Source organism: Canis aureus, chromosome 5 (genome assembly GCF_053574225.1).
Source record: "Canis aureus isolate CA01 chromosome 5, VMU_Caureus_v.1.0, whole genome shotgun sequence".
Taxonomy (NCBI): Eukaryota; Metazoa; Chordata; class Mammalia; order Carnivora; family Canidae; genus Canis; species Canis aureus.
The window spans coordinates 14,207,394-14,224,267 of record NC_135615.1 but is presented as its reverse complement, the minus strand read 5'-3'; the positions used below and the strand labels follow the sequence as shown (position 1 = coordinate 14,224,267).

The window sequence follows — 16,874 nt, the reverse complement described above, 5'->3', positions numbered from 1 at the left end:
CAGATGTTATATTTATAACTCTAGAAAAGGTTACTGGGCATCAAAGAATGATAGAGTGACAAGAGATGGAAGAGTCACCTTGAGGTTTTCAAATGACAATTGTTTTTTAAATGAGCAAGTTAAATTCTGTTAGGTCCAGAACCTGGGGCTAGCATACAAAGCCATCTTCAAAGGAAAGCCACTGAAGACAGAATATAAAGTGGAGCCCTGAAAAGTCAAACATGCTCTAGAAAACTTGCTTCAAAAACCCCCAAATCAAAATAAAACAAAGCAAAAAAGTGGTCCCCTGCCCTACCTTACCTGTTTCCCACTCTCCAGAAGTAGCCACTTTCATTTTTTTCATCTCCAAATCCCTACGTGATTATTCATGGTTAAGCGCACGCACACCCTCTAGCCCCTCTTCCTCTCAGTGAGGTCCTATCATGAATTTAGTTAATAATCCATGTTTACATTACTATGACAATGAAACATGCCAATCACGGCTGAATTATGTAATATACGGTGCTGACTTCTCCTTTCTCAGGATTCTTTTTTGAATCAGTAATTTTATTTTCACGATGTTCTATGTATCAATCATTTAGTCAACCTTCAACTACTCTTCAGTTATATAAATTTCCTCTCCGAATCTTCAAACACACTAGCTATTCTGTTTTGTTTTGGAAACTTCTCTCTGGTAGCTTTCTGACTGGCTCCGATCTGGACTGGTTGCTCTTTATCTGTCACCTCATGATTCACTTCTGTATGTCCCACATCTTCTTAGTCTAATCTCTCATTTTGGCTGACCAATAGTTTCCCAATAGAGGGTACTAAGAAGTAAAATTTTGAGAACTGTGTGTCTGGAAGCCTTTTTTTTTTTTTTTTAAACTTACCCTTACACAAATTAAGATAATTTTCCCTGAGAATTTTGAAGGTAGTAATACATTTTCTTCTAATTTCCAGTGTTGATGCATTCAGATTTCAATCCTTTGTGTGAAATCTTGGGGTTTTGTTTTTTTTTTAAAGGTCTTCTCTGTATTGGGATATCACAATGTGTACCTTAGGGTGGGTCTATTTGTACCCATTGTGCTGTGCATTAGAAACTGATGGCCTTCAGTTAAATTTTCTTCAATTTTCAATGATTTCATTGATTATCTGTTTCATCCTTGTGGAATGTTTATTATTCACATCTGAGTCCTTTTGTTCTAGTCTTCAAACTTATTTTCCAACTTCTTTTGGGTACTATTTTGTAAGCAATTTCTTCAACTTCATCTTCTAACCCTTCCACTGAGTTTTTCACCACTATTTCACAACCTGAGAAATTAGTGCTAGCTCTTTAAAGTGTTCTCTCCTTGTAGACTTATTTTTCTATTATTCTTTAAAACATTTTTGTTTTGATCCTTTAACTTTAAAGGCTTTCCTCAAATGCTTGATGATCCTTGGTTGTTTGTATATATTTAAGGAGACACAAAGAAACTGACTGGAAGCAACCGTTTCGTATAAATAGGATTTGTTGACTGACATTTCTGAAACCTTTTCCTTGGGTACCGCCATTACAGTTGTCCAGTTTTTCAGAGTAATCTTATCATCTCCTGGATGGGCAACATAGCCTGGCTGCCAGCATTCAGGTAGCCAAGTGAGGGGGACAGGCTTGAAGTTCTAAATATTCTGATTATAGACTTTCGTATTACTTTCTGTATCAGTCACAGCCCAAAGGCACTAAGTGTACATGGGTACAGACAACTATAAAGAACACTCTAGGGCTAAAAGCAGAGTACCTGAGAAAGGAACAAACTTGGAAGGGGGCCCCCTCTCCCCATGTCTGGGATTCAGATCTCATTGGTGAAGGTGTGACTGCAGCTCACCTGCAGCTCACCTGATGGTGAAGTTTGCTAGGGCTCCCAGGCAAGTAGAAACCATCTCCCTGGATTGCAGTCAGGACAAGGCTGGCAAGCAGGGAACCATGACTGGGACTGGAAAGAATCCATGTCACTGGGATACAAGATGGCTGGGCAGGATATGCCTCTCCACAGGCGGAAGGGCAGGCTCACAGAGGAAGTCAGGGCTTTTGTCAGTCCATTTGCTGGCCAGAGAGGCGGTCACAGGGCCAGGGCTGCAAGGTCACTTAAAGATTGTCTACCCGGAGGCTAAGAGCCACTGGATGTCTCCACCCGAAACCACAACAAACACACCACCGACAACGGTATGGTATTAACAAGAAAAAGCAAACGAAAGTATGGTAGCTAAGAAAGGAGAAAAGGACATATGCTTAGAGGGTCCAGCTCAATATTGCAGTGTAGCAATTGTATTAGTCTGCTAGGGCTGCCATACCCAAGTACCACAGCCAAACTTACTTAACAGAAACTTAAGGTATCACAACTGACAAGGCTGGAAATCCAAAATCAGGGTGTTGGTAGAGTTGATTCCTTCTGAGGGGTGAGGGAAGGATCATGCCAGGTCTCTCCTTGGGTCGTAGATGGCCGCGTTCTTCCTGTGTCTCCTCACACCATCTTCCCTGTCTTTGTGTCAAGTTCGTCTTTTATAAGGACCCCAGACACATTGGACTAGAGCCATCCTGGTGGCCGTTAACTTGATTACCTCTGAAAAGACCCCATTGTCTAACTAAGGTCACATTCTAAGGTACTAGGGGTTAGTTCTTTAATATAGGAATTGAAGAAGGGGGCACAATTCAATTCCTAATAGCAATTAAAGTGAACTTGGGGATGAAAGGCAGTAAGTTGATAATTGTCATGCTCCTTACTCCTCCTCAGTAGGTCACCTTACCTTCAACTCTTCCTGGTGTTTACTAGCATAAAGACCTTCTGTTTTATTCCTTCTAAGGAGACACATAGGCTTACACAAGGATGTTGGAGAAGCAATGCCAAGTTGTGTAGTATTGAAGACCCCATCTGGCAATCAGTCAGTCCTATATTCGGGGTCCTTCTGCTGGTACCTGAGGTCATATTCATGAACATTTGGCAGTTCTATGGGGGGATATTGGTTTGCTTCTTGGCATTCCTCAATGTTGGCTTAGGAGTCAGGTTTCTGGGGTCTGCTAAGTTTTGCTTTCCAGAATCCAGGATGTTATTGCTGTCACCTCCATTTCTTGTGGCTTTATAAATTATTAAATAAACTTTTTATCTCAGAATAATTTTAGACTACAAAGTCATAAAGGTAATAGAGGGAATTCCCTTATGCCCTTTACCCAGTTTCTCCTGATGTTAACATTTTCCATCACCACTGCATCAAAACCAAGTAATTAACTGGTATGTTATTCACCACTGATGTCTTTTTGTTCCAGGATCCAATCTAGGATATCACACACTGCATTTAGTTGTCAAATCTTGGTCTCTGGTGACTTGAGTTTGCCTTTCCTTGTTTTTTATGACCATGACACTTTGGAAGAGGACTGTTTAGGCATCTTGTACAGTGGTCCTCTATTTGATTTCTCTGGAGTTAGTAGTTTTGTGGGAGAATAAGGCAGTGAAGTTTTCTCACATGAGGGATACAAGATGCCACATGCACTTTGTTAAAGTAAAAAAGTTCAGTGGTAGCTCTCTTCTGTAAGGCAGTCCTGATGCATTATGGTAAATAAGGCGGTTATAGAACTAGATTCACTGATAGCAGTGGAAAGGATGAAATTCTCCCCACCCTTGCCAATATAAAGGCCGGGTGGTGGTGCCTAACTATCAGAAGACAGATGGATACCATTATCATACTGTGCAGCAGGGCTGACCTGGAAGTCAAGGGAGCTGGACTCACAGAGAACTTATGGATAGGACTAATGGAACACAGTATGTCTAGGGGCAACATATCTGGGCAGCCAATAAAAATAGTATTCAGTTTTTTTTTTACCATCAGAATATTAATGATGGAAGACAACAAAGAAGCTGAGGCCAGTTGCCCTAATAACGTCACAATCCCTTCCCCAGTTAGCCAAGCCAGTTTTCCAACTCAAAACACACAATGAAGAGGTTGAGTATCCAGAAGGAAGAACCTGGCAACAACACATCATGCACAGACTAAAGCAATTGCCTATCTGGCCCCCAAAGGAATTAAGGCCATCTACTTAGCACTGTATAATGGAGAAAGAGGGATACCCAAATGTTTTGAGGGAGGGCTGTTGGACAGAGGTTGGGCCTGACACTGACACCCAGAAATCTGAAGCATCACGATGGGAGGGAAGAGTGCAGGGGAGGAGAGCATATATAGGTACAGTAATACAGAAGTGCTGGCCAAGTTATAAATGTATATGTAAGTGCACATATTACAACTGCATATGCTCATGGATTGGAAGAATATTGTTAAAACATCTGCTACCCAAAGCAATGTACAAATGTATTGGAATCCCTATCAAAATACCAAAAGCATTATTCACAGAGCTAGAACAATCCTGAAATTTGTATGGAACCACAAAAGACCTTGAATAGCCAAAGCAATCTCGAAAAAGAAAAACAAAACTGGAGATATTACAATTCCAGACTTCAAATTATATTACAAAGCTATAGTAATCAAACAGTATGGTACTGGTACAAAAATAGACACACAGATCAATGGAACAGAAAACCCAGAAGGAGGAAAGAATATGCAATGGGAAAAAGTCTCTTCAACAAATAGTGTTGGGAAAACTGGACAGCTACATGCAAAAAATGAAAGTGGACACTTTCTTTCACCATACACAAAAAAGAAACTCATAATGGATTAAGGACCTAAATGTGAGACATGAAACCATAAAAACTGTGGAAGAGAGCAGCCAGTTTTTCTTTTGACATTGGCAGTAACATCTTTCTAATTAAGTGCTTTAAGGCAAGGGAAATAAAAGAAAAAAATAAACTTTTGGCAGTACATCAAAATAAAAAACTTCTGCACAGGAAACAGTTAACAAAACTAAAAGACAGCACAATGAATGGGAGACAAGTGACATCTAAAAGGGTTAGCATCCAAAATATAAAGAAAAAAAAAAAAAAAAGAACTGATATGGGGCACCTGGGTGCCTCAGTTGAGTGCTTGACTCTTATTTTAGCTCAGATGATGATCTCAGGATCGTTGAGAACACTGCATCAGACTCTGCACTCATTGGGGAATCTGCTTGAGATTCTTTCCCTCTGCCCCTCCCCTAACTTGCCCATTTTCTTTCTAAAAATAAGTCTTAAAAAAAAGAGACAACCCAACACTTAAAAAATAATCCAATTTAAAAATATGCAGAAGACAATTCTCCAAAGAAGACATACAGATGGCCAACAGACACATAAAAAGATGCTCAACATCACTCATTGTCAGGGAAATAAAAATCAAAACCACAATGAAGGATCACCTCACACCTATCAGAATGGCTAAATTCAACACAAGAAAACAGGTATTGGTCAGGATGTGGAGAAAAGGAACCCTCTTGAACTACAGGTAGGGATGCAAACTGGTGCAGTCACTATAGAAGAAAGTACGGAGGTTCCTCAAAAAATTAAAAATTGAACTATCCTATGACCTAGTAACTGTACTAACAAATGAGTATTTACCCACAAAATACAAACACATTAATTGAAAGGGACACATGCACCCCTGTTTACTGCAGCACTATTTACAATGGCCAAACTATGAAAACATCCCACGTCCAATGATAGATGAATGGGTAAAGATGTAGTGTGTGTGTACATATGCATATGTATATATATAATAGAATATTACTTATCCATAGAAAAGAATGAAATGTTGCCATATGCAACATGGATGGAGCTAGGGAGTGTAATGTTAAGCAAAGTCAGAAAAAGACAAATACCATAGGATTTCACTTATCTGTGTTAAGAAAATGAACCAAGGAAATATGAGTGAGACCAACTAAGAAATACTCAACTATAGAGAACTGATGGTTACCAGAGGGGAGGTGGGTGAAAAGGGGTGATGGGGATTTAAGAGTACACTTATCATGATGAGCAATGTATAAAATAGTTTTTAAAAAATTGCATATGTTCTGCAGACTCACAAGTCATTTCCCTGTCCCTGCATGTGTAACTAGAATTGACATACTTAGTGGCAGGACTCCCTCCATGCTACTTTGGCCTGTGGGATACAGGCTATGCCAGTGGCCAAACAGAAGCCTCTGAAACTACTGTGCCCTCCCTTCGCACAACTTCCAGCCAAATCAATATATAATGTGTTCCTTTCAGATTCCAAGAGGACCAAGAACAGCGTACATTTACATGTAGCAGACAACATGCATGTACAACTTTGCTCCGGGGCCATGTAAACTCTCTTACCCTTGGTCCTAAGTCTGAAGAGCTCTGAATGTCTGCTCACTCCACAGAACATCACATCGACTGTTAAGCTTATTGAGTTAGATGAGACAGAAGTGGCTAGCACACTGGAGGCCTGGATAAGAGAGACTGCACCAGGGTCCAGTGTCTGTTTCCACTTAAATCTCTCCAAAAAGGGTGGTAGTGGGGGAAGCAGAAACGACTTGGAGGCTCATGGAGCACACTTAAGGATAATAACCAAATAACATACAAAAACAAGGAAAAAATGCACAACTGGTCACCATTGGAAGAGGACAATGAAATGAACATTTTGAAACTTGTAAGTAAAGGAAAAGAATCATTTATTCTGATTTTCCTACACAAACTATACCACTGGGTAACCAAATAGTAGATGAGGGCCAAGTTCTCTATCCCAACTAGCAAATGAAGGAATTATCAAATTAGAATATTGCTATTCTGTAACCCCTAATAAATTGATGGATAAAGGGACTGATCATCAATGGCAGCTAATAATCCAGTAAGAGACTCAACATTATGTGCCACCAGATGGAAGAATACCACCACCTATGAATTAATGCTGCCCCCTCCCAACAAAGCAAAAACTCTGAATCTGATGAAGTATTTGGATTCAGAACAAATTGACAGGAAATACAAGAGACAGAGGAGTTAATATCAAAGGAATGCAATCAGAAAAAATTGGGATTCTACAGGTTGAATAACTTGTTTTCCTCATTTGAAAAAAATGAGAAAGAAATGGAGGGGACACTACTGTAATACATGGATTTTAACTGGATCTTGATTCAGTTTATAAACGTTGAAATTTTTTTGGTGCGATAATGGTATGGTTTTTTTTTATAATGGTATGTTTTAAGGAGCATGTATTTTAATATATATGCTGAAATACTTATGAATAAAATGCAAATGGTATCTAGGATTGCTTTAAAATAATGGGGAAGGGGACACATAAGTGGGGTTATAGATCAAATCAGCCACGAGCTGATTAATTGTTGAAATGGAGTGGTAGGTACTTGAATCTTCATTTATCACATACTTTTATATATGATTAAACATTTCTATAATTAAGAATTTAAGATTACCCTCCCGCCCTGCCCCAACAAAAAGCCAAATCACCACTAGAATTCATGAACAATCTTTCTTTAGTTTTCTCCAGCTAGGCCTGAATGACCATTCAGGACCACTGAGTAAGTATTGAAAAACAAACACTTCTTATAAAGGTGAATAACAATCAAGCTCAGGTGAACAGAATCGTGTAGCAGGGAGGCTACACTAAAATAATGTAGGTGAGACAGAGGATTCATTTCTGGCTCTTAATTTTCAGCCTACATATTTAATACCCACTGTCCAAAGAATAAGCAATACATCAGGAAACAAAATACACATGAATATAACAACTTATTAAGTCACTATCTGCAAGACAAGAGGCCATTTAGTCATATAAAATCAACCTAATACTTCATCAAATAAGTTTTAAGAAAGTTATTACATTTCAAAAAATTTTTCCACTTTATTTAAACATGAAACACATTTACAGCATGCAGTTAACTTAAAAATTATATGGCGTCTTCCCAAACCAATTAGCTTTGAGTGTATCTTCAAGCACTGGAAATAAACCAACATATTCCACAGGTATACTCAGATTCTTTTCTGTCACATCATGTCAAATGGAAAAGTTATGAACAGTAGCTTGCTTAAGTTAGGCAAATAATTTAATTGATCACCATGAATAAATATTACTTTTATTTCACTGAGTTTCTCTTCTGAACCATTTATCAATACCATTCAGAGGAACGTTAATAGTAAAAAAAAAAAAATGACTGCAAATTGAAATAAGCGTCAATGTTCTAGAGGATCAGAAATTTTCATTTCTAAGAGTAAATGCTGTGTTTAATGACCTACCATAGCAAAAGAGCAGTTCACTGAAAAGTAATTTATGAAATTCTCTGTACACTTGTGAAAGTTTGAAATTATAAATAGAAAAGAACCATTTCGATATTTAAAAAACCCTAACAATGTGTATTCGGAACCACATGCTAATTACATTTGTTTGTTACACAGCACCAATACCCGTGATACATCTTACAATGAAACTACCATATTCAGATAAAAGAGAAAAAAAATTCTGCTTCATTTAAGAATACTGCCAAAGGAGCAAGCTTTTTTTTGAAAACAAAATATAAATGTCTATGTGAATGCAGCCCAGTATTTCTCCATTTAGAAAACTATCCCCATAAATAGGCTATAGCACTTTTTTTATTTTTTTAAGTTAACTGTATTACTTCAATCTTGCTGCATACCAAGGTTTCATCTCAATTTCTGGAGTGTTTCTTTTTGACCAATCCTAAAAGCAACACAATCATTTTAAAGGTCGCAGACTGCAACAGCAAGGATTTTTGACTGTTAAAAAAATAAATAAATAAATTTATCTTTTAAATCAAAACTATTATAAAAGTGGAAATTACAATAGTTAAATAGAAAAATAAGCCAATTATGATCTGAGTCTTCTGACTATGGCTCCAAATTTAATACAAATATCTGTGTATAAAACTTTTTCAAAAAGTTAATTCTGCCAGCCAGATCCTAACACAGAACTTTCCAACTTTCTCTACTGAATCACCTTAAATCATCATTCTCTGCAAATTTCTGCTCATATAGGTGCAGTCACCCCACACACAGATAAAGCAAATATTGAAATCTATCTCCCAATTACGTTTAGAGCTTTCGAAAATAAAGTTTTGACGTCATTTAATCAGCTGAGGAAGTAGTGGCAAAAACAGGTACACCTAGTACGAATTACAAAATTATGGGTATAGCCAACAAAATTTCTTTGAAGATAATTAATCAGTGACTTGCAATTTGCTATTTCTAGACTAAACAAGCATAAATTATAGTGTATGACTTAGTGTAGCAGGTTAAAAACACCTCAGGGATTTCAGACCAAAATTCACCTATAGATTCTTAAGTTCACTGTTAAGTTCTTCCACACTTTTCTCAATTTCCATAGGCTATCAATTTAAATCAACCAATATAGTACTAACAATATAAATGCTGTTTAATGCTGTAGTATCTTAATTCATTTCACCATATTAAGATGACAAATAAACATCTGTCCAACTCTTATATTAATTAACAGGATCACCAGGATGAAGCAGAGTATTTTCATTCCATCACACCATTTTGATTACAGAATTGGGAAGAGAAATGGAAGTCCTTCTCCAAACCCTTTCTTAGACAGATTTGCTTGTGACATTATAAAATATTTCTATTCAAGATAATTCGGCAACAGGCATTTCATGAAGAAAATTAAGTAGCCGTGCTCAGTCTCAAACGCCTCGTTATGCAGTTTTAAGGTTTCAGTGCTCAAACAGTAGTTTTCAGAAGCAAACTTTAGACACAATACAAATAATTTTAACTCTGAAATCATTTCAAGGGATTTTTAAAGTACAGTACTGACCTGATATATTTGTGGGCATGTAGTGTTGTAAGTGGTGAAATTTAAGAGATTTAATCTAAATGTTCCATTTTCCCTAAAGTAAGGAAGACATTTTACTAAGAAAAGAAAAACATGCAGTAGCAGCTAGGTAACTTAAACTGAGATTAAAAAATAAACACAAACAGACAAAAAGTACAAAAAGCACAATCCTATATGGTACAGTTAGCTTGGCACAGTGAAGACTAAATTTAAGACACGAAAGACAAACTGTGTAATAAATAGGACCACAGTTGTAAACTGTCATTTTCCCCCCTCCTAAGACGCCAAAATTGCACTCTAGTTGTGTTTGGAAGCAGCAGAGTTTACAAGAAGAGTGGGTAGGAAACGGCTGTACAGGCCAGGTATAATTTATACATTTAAAAAAAGTTATAATTCTACAATTCTCAAGGGGGTAGAGGTTATAGTCACTGAATGACTCTGCTTGATATTACATCCTCTTCATACTTCAATTATTTTCAATGCCTGAAAATAGGTGAAACAGAGAAAATATTTTTATACAAAACTGGTTTGAAATAATGAGAATGAAACAAATATACCAATATATTTAGAGACACTTTAGCCAACAGCTTAAGCCACTTCTCTCAAATTAAAAAGATGCCAATATTAAATGATTTGATCCCTTTTCCTTATATTTAGCTTCTGAGTAGAGTTATGAACAGTATAATGCTTAAAACGTCAGTCCTTTGTTTTTATTCTCCCCAAGAGAGTTATGAGTGAGCCTATGTAGGAATTACATTTTTCTTTTTAAGATTTTATTCATTTATGAGACCCAGAGAGAGAGAGAGAGAGAGAGGCAGAGACACAGGCAGAGGGAGAAGCAGGCTCCCTGAAGGGAGCCCGACATGGGACTCGATCCCGAGTCTCCAGGATCACGGCCTGAGCCAAAGGCAGATGCTCAACTGCTCAGCCACCCAGGCATCCCTACATTTTGTTTAAAAAAAAAAAAAAAAAAAAGACGGTTAATAAAATGAAAGTCAACAGTCAGTGACATTCTTAAGCCAAAGACCATGATCTAGCAATGTTATATTCCTGATAGCTGTAAAAAACAAAAGTCGGGGTGGGGGAGGGGGAGAGGGATAGTATAAATAAGAGGTACACGTAGTAAGAAAAGTAACAGTGAAATAAGCAATTCCAGCTCTTGTTACCCAGGGGCAACCTTGTATTAAACTATTTACCTATGTGTTTAGGAAAACTCAACTTGTCAAGGTATTATGCAAGCCAGAAGACCAGCCATATAAAACTGGGTTCTAAAAGAATCAATATTATTCATACATTTTTATCTTCCCAGAAACAAACCCAGTGTTTTTGAAATGTTTTGCTTGATAATTAAAAAATAATTTAAAAATTTCTCTACATATTATTTAATTTTCCAACAACTTATAACTAATGAGGCTTATATACTCCTCAATCATGGTTTAAGACTGACTGATGTAAGGCTTTAAAAACTAAAAACCACAATCCTTTGGATCAGCAATGAAACAAACCTGTAATTAATTATACTTTTATAGTTAATTACTTCAAGTCTTAAAAACCTAGTCTGGCTAGGTTAGCTATCTCCCTCATGTGCTGAACAGCTGTCACTACACTGGGATCAGTGAAATGCTACAACTTAGTTATATTTAACAAAAGGCCCTGGTCTATCCTCTCTGCAAATGAGATAGGAGTTCAAAGGTTACACATGAATCCCCACCTCCCTTTTTTTAGATTTTGAGAGAGAGAGAGAGAAAGAGCGAGCGCACACACAAGTAAAGTGGAGGGAGTAGGAGAGGGAGAGAAAGAATTTCAATCTGACTCTGTACTGAGCATGAAGCCTAATGTGGGGCTTGATCTCATGACCCTGAGATCATGACAATGAGCTGAAATCAAGAATTGGATGCTTAGCCAAATGAGCCATCCAGGTGCCCCCACACATGAATTCTAATGTGAGGTGAGGACAATACCCCAAAAGAATAAACTTTTATCTGTACCTATATTTATGCTTTAAAAATCCCTTTGCTCACTTACACTTCCAGAAAAGACAGCTTGCCTCTACTGAACACCTGCTCTGTCCTAGGTAACAACATTTTAGCTTGTATAATTCTCAAGAGTAACTTTTATTTCACAAAGGGGCTCAACAAGCCATTACTTCAAATGGGGAAAAACAGAGGCCATCTCTAATTGGCAGGAAAACTATCTACTATATGTAACACAAGATTAAACACCTATTACTTTGACAGTCTTGTTAAAAATGATATGCTCCATCTAATAAATGCTTTCCTTATATGGGAAACAGAGGAACAAGGCTACCACACAACATACATCCAGAGGAAGCACATGCTCAAGATAACTGGCCTAGTCTCTTCAGTAAGTCAATGTCATTAAAAAGGGGAATTTTTCTAAATTAAAAGAGAACTAGGAGATCTAACAGAATGTAAACAGTGGTTGCGGATTATACGCTGGTTTTAGGTAAACCAGCTGTTAAGGACTGGGAGGGAAAAATTAGAGAAATCTGAGTATGTATTAAGATAATACTAATTATCTAATTAGATAAAATATTATTATAATATCAGGTACAATACTGTTATTGTGGTTATGGAAAAAAAGTTGTTTTATAGAAATTATTAGTTTTAGACCATAAATACATAATTTGTTTTCATGCTTAATTTAAAAGGAGTCAAAACAAGAAAGAAATTAAATATTAAAAAAGTAACTTGCTGGAGGTAGAAAAGTTAGGATTCAAACTTAGATGGAACTCCAGTGTCTATATTCTTTTCACAATGTCACTCTCTTTTAAAATCCTATGCTGTGTGGACAAAAAATTTCATTAGATTGTTGGGAAATGTGATTCCTTCAGAATATTGCTTAATTCTCTACTCAAACTTAGAGCCAATCTTACTCAATATGTCAAAGTAAAAAAAGTCAGTTTATTTGCATCTTGCTTTAGTATTTGTCTGAAACAGTTAACCATCATAATTATTTTAGTATTTTTAGTATCCAAAGCACAGTATCTGGGACTTTTCTAAACCACAAAAACCAGAGTTTCTGCTCTATGATGAAATACTAGGCAGCTTATTAATTAACTAGTTGTGCTGCTTAAGAAAATGTTCAGAACACACAAGCAGGCTAGGGACGTCTGGGTGGCTCAGTGGTTGAGTGTCTGCCTTTTTGGTTTAAAGACTGATCCTGGAAAAAAAAAAAAAAAAAAAAAAAGAATGATCCTGGGATCTGAGATCAAGTTCTGCATTGGGCTCCTTGTGAGGAGCCTGTTTCTCCCTCTGCCTATGTCTCTGCCTCTTTCTCTGTCTCTCATGAATAAATAAATCTTTAAGAAAATAAATAAAAATTAAAAAGCAGGCTACAAAGAAACATATGTACTAAAATAGTATATTATTAGAGTATTCAATAATTTAAGATTAATTTAAAAATCATAATATGCAAAGAAAGCACCTGAAAGATATACATAATATATTGGGTGGTATTTCTGGATGATATATATCTCATACTTTGTGGTAAGTTTTTTGAAAAAAAATTCAAGTTCTTATTAATAAATCAAAGAGATACTTATTTTGGACCATTAAAACAGAAGCTTAAGAACTATCAATCAATATTAATTGCTGGCAATGATACAATAAAAATGGACAGTATCCTTGTCTAAGAGGCAATCTGTCCTAATCTTGCTGGAGAGCAGTGTATTAACATGTATCAAGAGCCTTAGAAATGTTCTGCTTTCTTGTAATTTCACTTCTGGGAATCTAAAAATAACCTAAAAGGTGAGGGGACACAAAGATATTTCACACTTGAAATTTTCCAAACTGAAATTTCCATATATGAAATTTGAAATGTGAGACATTTTATATTAAGTAGAGAAAAAATTGACATAAATTAATCCTATGTCTAATAAAAGGGAATAATTATCCATGGTGTATATCTATTAGATTAACTATAAGAGCTCTGAAAAATAATCCAGTAGGTTAGTTTACAAATGTTAACACAAATTTGAAAATAGAGTATGATCTGAACTATGAAAAAAGACCAAAAGAAATCATGCCAAGTTATTTTTATAATCACATACATTAAAAAAGAACCCAGTTAATATGAGAATCCAAAAAAAAAGTAGTATTTAACAACCAATGGCTGAACATTTCCATGTAGAACTATGATTCAAAAGCCAGATATAAACTACGAACCTGTGGGTAACGTGTAAAGATTATACTTGTTTGCCTCCTCCACCTCGAACTGCTACTGGCTGGCTATTCTGGACAAATGCGCCTCCTCCACGAATTGCACTTGGATGAGTTGGAGAAGCTGCTGGATGTTGCCCAGGACGAATAGGTTTAGCTAACATGAAGAACAAAAAGTGACTTTAGGATAAATCTTAACACATGATTGTAGTGATGTTTTAGGAGACGTCTCTTCTCGATTCACAAGAATTCCCAAATGTGGTTTTCCTTTTGCCTTTCTGTTACTAAGTCTTCTCTTTTCTGTTGTATCTTTTTCTCCAGGACCTATATAATCCCTATTCTCTTAAAAACCTTATTCCTGTATGAATGATTTATTCTGAAGCATGTCATATTACTCCTGGCAACTTATTTTCTTGCAAGTCAGTCTTTAAGAATACTCATCTCTATAGTTTCACCTCTTCTGATCACTCTTGCATGCTTGTCTAGTTCTTACTTATCTTCTTGTCCTGTAAATGTGGCTATTCCTCATTTTGCTTGTTATTCGCAACAATGCCACTCTTTGGTAAGTTAGAAATAAAGACAAATACCAACTTGACAACACATAATCAACCAATTAGATTGTTTTCAAGTAAGTAAAAACATTCAAACCAAGCAAAGTTTAAATGGTTTTAAGGTATTCTACTAACCAATTTGTGCAGAATGTCCTCTTCTGGCCATATTCTTTGACCTGACTGCTTCCTTTATACGATCTACTTCTTGCTGATAGCGTTTGCGATCACGAGATGCATTTTCTTTGGCTTCCTTCAGTGCTGACTCCAAAGCTTTCACTCTTTCAGCAGTAGCTCTAAGTCGCTTTTCCAACTTAGGAAGTTCACAGCGAAGATCTGCATTATCACGTACCAACTAAAGGTACATTAAGACAATAAGGATTTTAGCTTTAACAGGATGATTTGAAAAAATATCAACATTTCATAATTTCTCTTTAGTAAAAAAGTAAAACTACATTTAATATTAACATTTACCATTTAGCGAATTTAACTTAGGCAGCAACATGCAAAGAGTACATACATCCATATATGTTTCTCACAAAGATATAATTTCCCTCAATTTTTGGGGGGTCTAGGCGAAGATTATTTGGTCTCTCCATTAGGCAATGACAATAAGCTATAACACAGTGTTAGATCTCTTCAGTAAGGTACTAACTGGTAAGTATCATTTTAAGTGTTAAAATAAGTCTAGAAAGCAAAAAGGCCTAAAATTCCCTTTACTCTAGTGCAAACATCGTATTTACAATTACAAAAGATGTACAACTGAATATGCTGAGAAACATTAAAAATAATCAAATCATGTATCAAGCCACAAAAAAGCAAAACAACAAAAACAAAGATCCACACAGTAAGCACAATTTTTTAAAAAAACAAACTGCCTCGTTATTTTATACATTTCATACAAATACACATTCTGGGGCAATGAATGACAAAAGAAAAAAGATTGTACTTTAACTGCAAAGTCCTATCTACTGAAGATTTAAAAATCACCATGAATAAAAAAATGAGAAAAACTGACAAACCGGAAATCCTAGGAGAAATAAATAATAACACCCATTTTCATTGACTTCTTGATAAAAGGGTTGTTAAAATATTAACTGTCCTAAAAACTGCTAGTGATTTATTTATATAATTAATACAACGGCTCAGGTATGAAAAATCCTTAGGCCTCTGAAATCTTCAAACACTTGCTATTCCTCAATTTTTTGTCTTACAATGTTGCAGCTACCATAAAATAGACTCTTTATTACCTGTTTGTGCACTTTTGTGAGTTGTTCAAGGTTATTTTCAAGAAAAGAGATCTTCTGCTTTTGAGCAGCGCTGCCTCCAGTGTCATCAGAATCAATCTCGGCACTCTAAGAAAAGAAAGTCAATAAATACTAAGAAAACATTTAAAGATTAAAAAAAAAAAAATCTAACCTTAACTACACAAAAATCATTGTGACAATGTAAAATTACTTCTACTACAGATATAAGCAATTAAACATAGTAAGCACCATTTATGTAACTAACCTCTTCAGTATTATTTTATTACCTTCTTAACTCTGGTGGCCAGGTCCTGAACAAAGAGCTTCCGCAGGTTGTGTAAAGTTTGAAGTTCTTTGGCCTTAAATAAGAACAGCAATGTTTTTGAAATGTAGTCTTTAAGTATTTAATGTAACCAAGGGGAAACCCATTCAACATCCCACTATCTTATTTATTTTTAAGTTTTTCTTACCACCGTCTCTTCCAAACCCTTCAAGTCTTGTCTTGCTTGTTCTCGTCTATCTTGCATGACCCTAAACAGAATATACATCTATTTTGAATTCTAATAATCTTATTCTAGATCTATAGTTTATTAGGGAAAAAAAACTCCTATTATAGCAGTGGATGAGATGGAATAAAATGTAGCAAAATTCAAACAAGAAGAAGTGGTTCTTAGAATATGCCATATAGCAGGACACATTACTGTTTATCCAAAATAATTCTGATTAACTGAGAATTATAAATTATTGAAGACTAAAACACTTTACGTATTTTAATTAAAATTATTCTAAATAGAACTTTGGTATTCAGCAGATTCAGCAGAGTTTGTATAAAATCAACTATAAGCTGATCCTGACATGTGACCATCCTAATAGTAACAGTTTAATTTATAAATCCTATCTCATGGGACGCCCTGGGTGGCTCAGTGTTTGAGCATCTGTCTTCTGGTCAGGGCATGATCCCATGGTCCTAGGACTGAGTCCCGCATCAGGTTCCCCATGGGGAGCCTGCTTCTCCCTCTGCCTGTGTCTCTCATGAATAAACTAAAAATCTTTAAAAAAAATTTTTTTAAATCATAACTCATAAATTCACGATGTGAAAACTTATAATCATGAGTTTTCTACCTGCTCAGATTCTAGAAAACTGAGTACTGACTAAACTGTCAGCACGTTAGGAAAAGTAAATG

At 36.0% G+C, this 16,874-nt stretch overlaps 1 protein-coding gene across 1 annotated transcript in view; it reads right to left on the bottom strand.

Moving 5' to 3' along the window:
• Positions 1-7,363: 7,363 nt before the first annotated feature.
• Positions 7,364-16,874, bottom strand: part of KIF5B (kinesin family member 5B) — a 44,955-nt gene continuing 35,444 nt past the window's right edge. Inside the window, exons 21-26 of the mRNA XM_077896890.1 lie at positions 16,161-16,221; positions 15,978-16,049; positions 15,694-15,798; positions 14,582-14,798; positions 13,902-14,052; positions 7,364-10,197 (exon numbers count right to left, since the gene is read on the bottom strand). Coding sequence (XP_077753016.1) covers positions 13,922-14,052; positions 14,582-14,798; positions 15,694-15,798; positions 15,978-16,049; positions 16,161-16,221 — 586 coding nt within the window. The 3' untranslated portion in view covers positions 7,364-10,197; positions 13,902-13,921. The remainder of the gene's footprint in view (positions 10,198-13,901; positions 14,053-14,581; positions 14,799-15,693; positions 15,799-15,977; positions 16,050-16,160; positions 16,222-16,874) is intronic.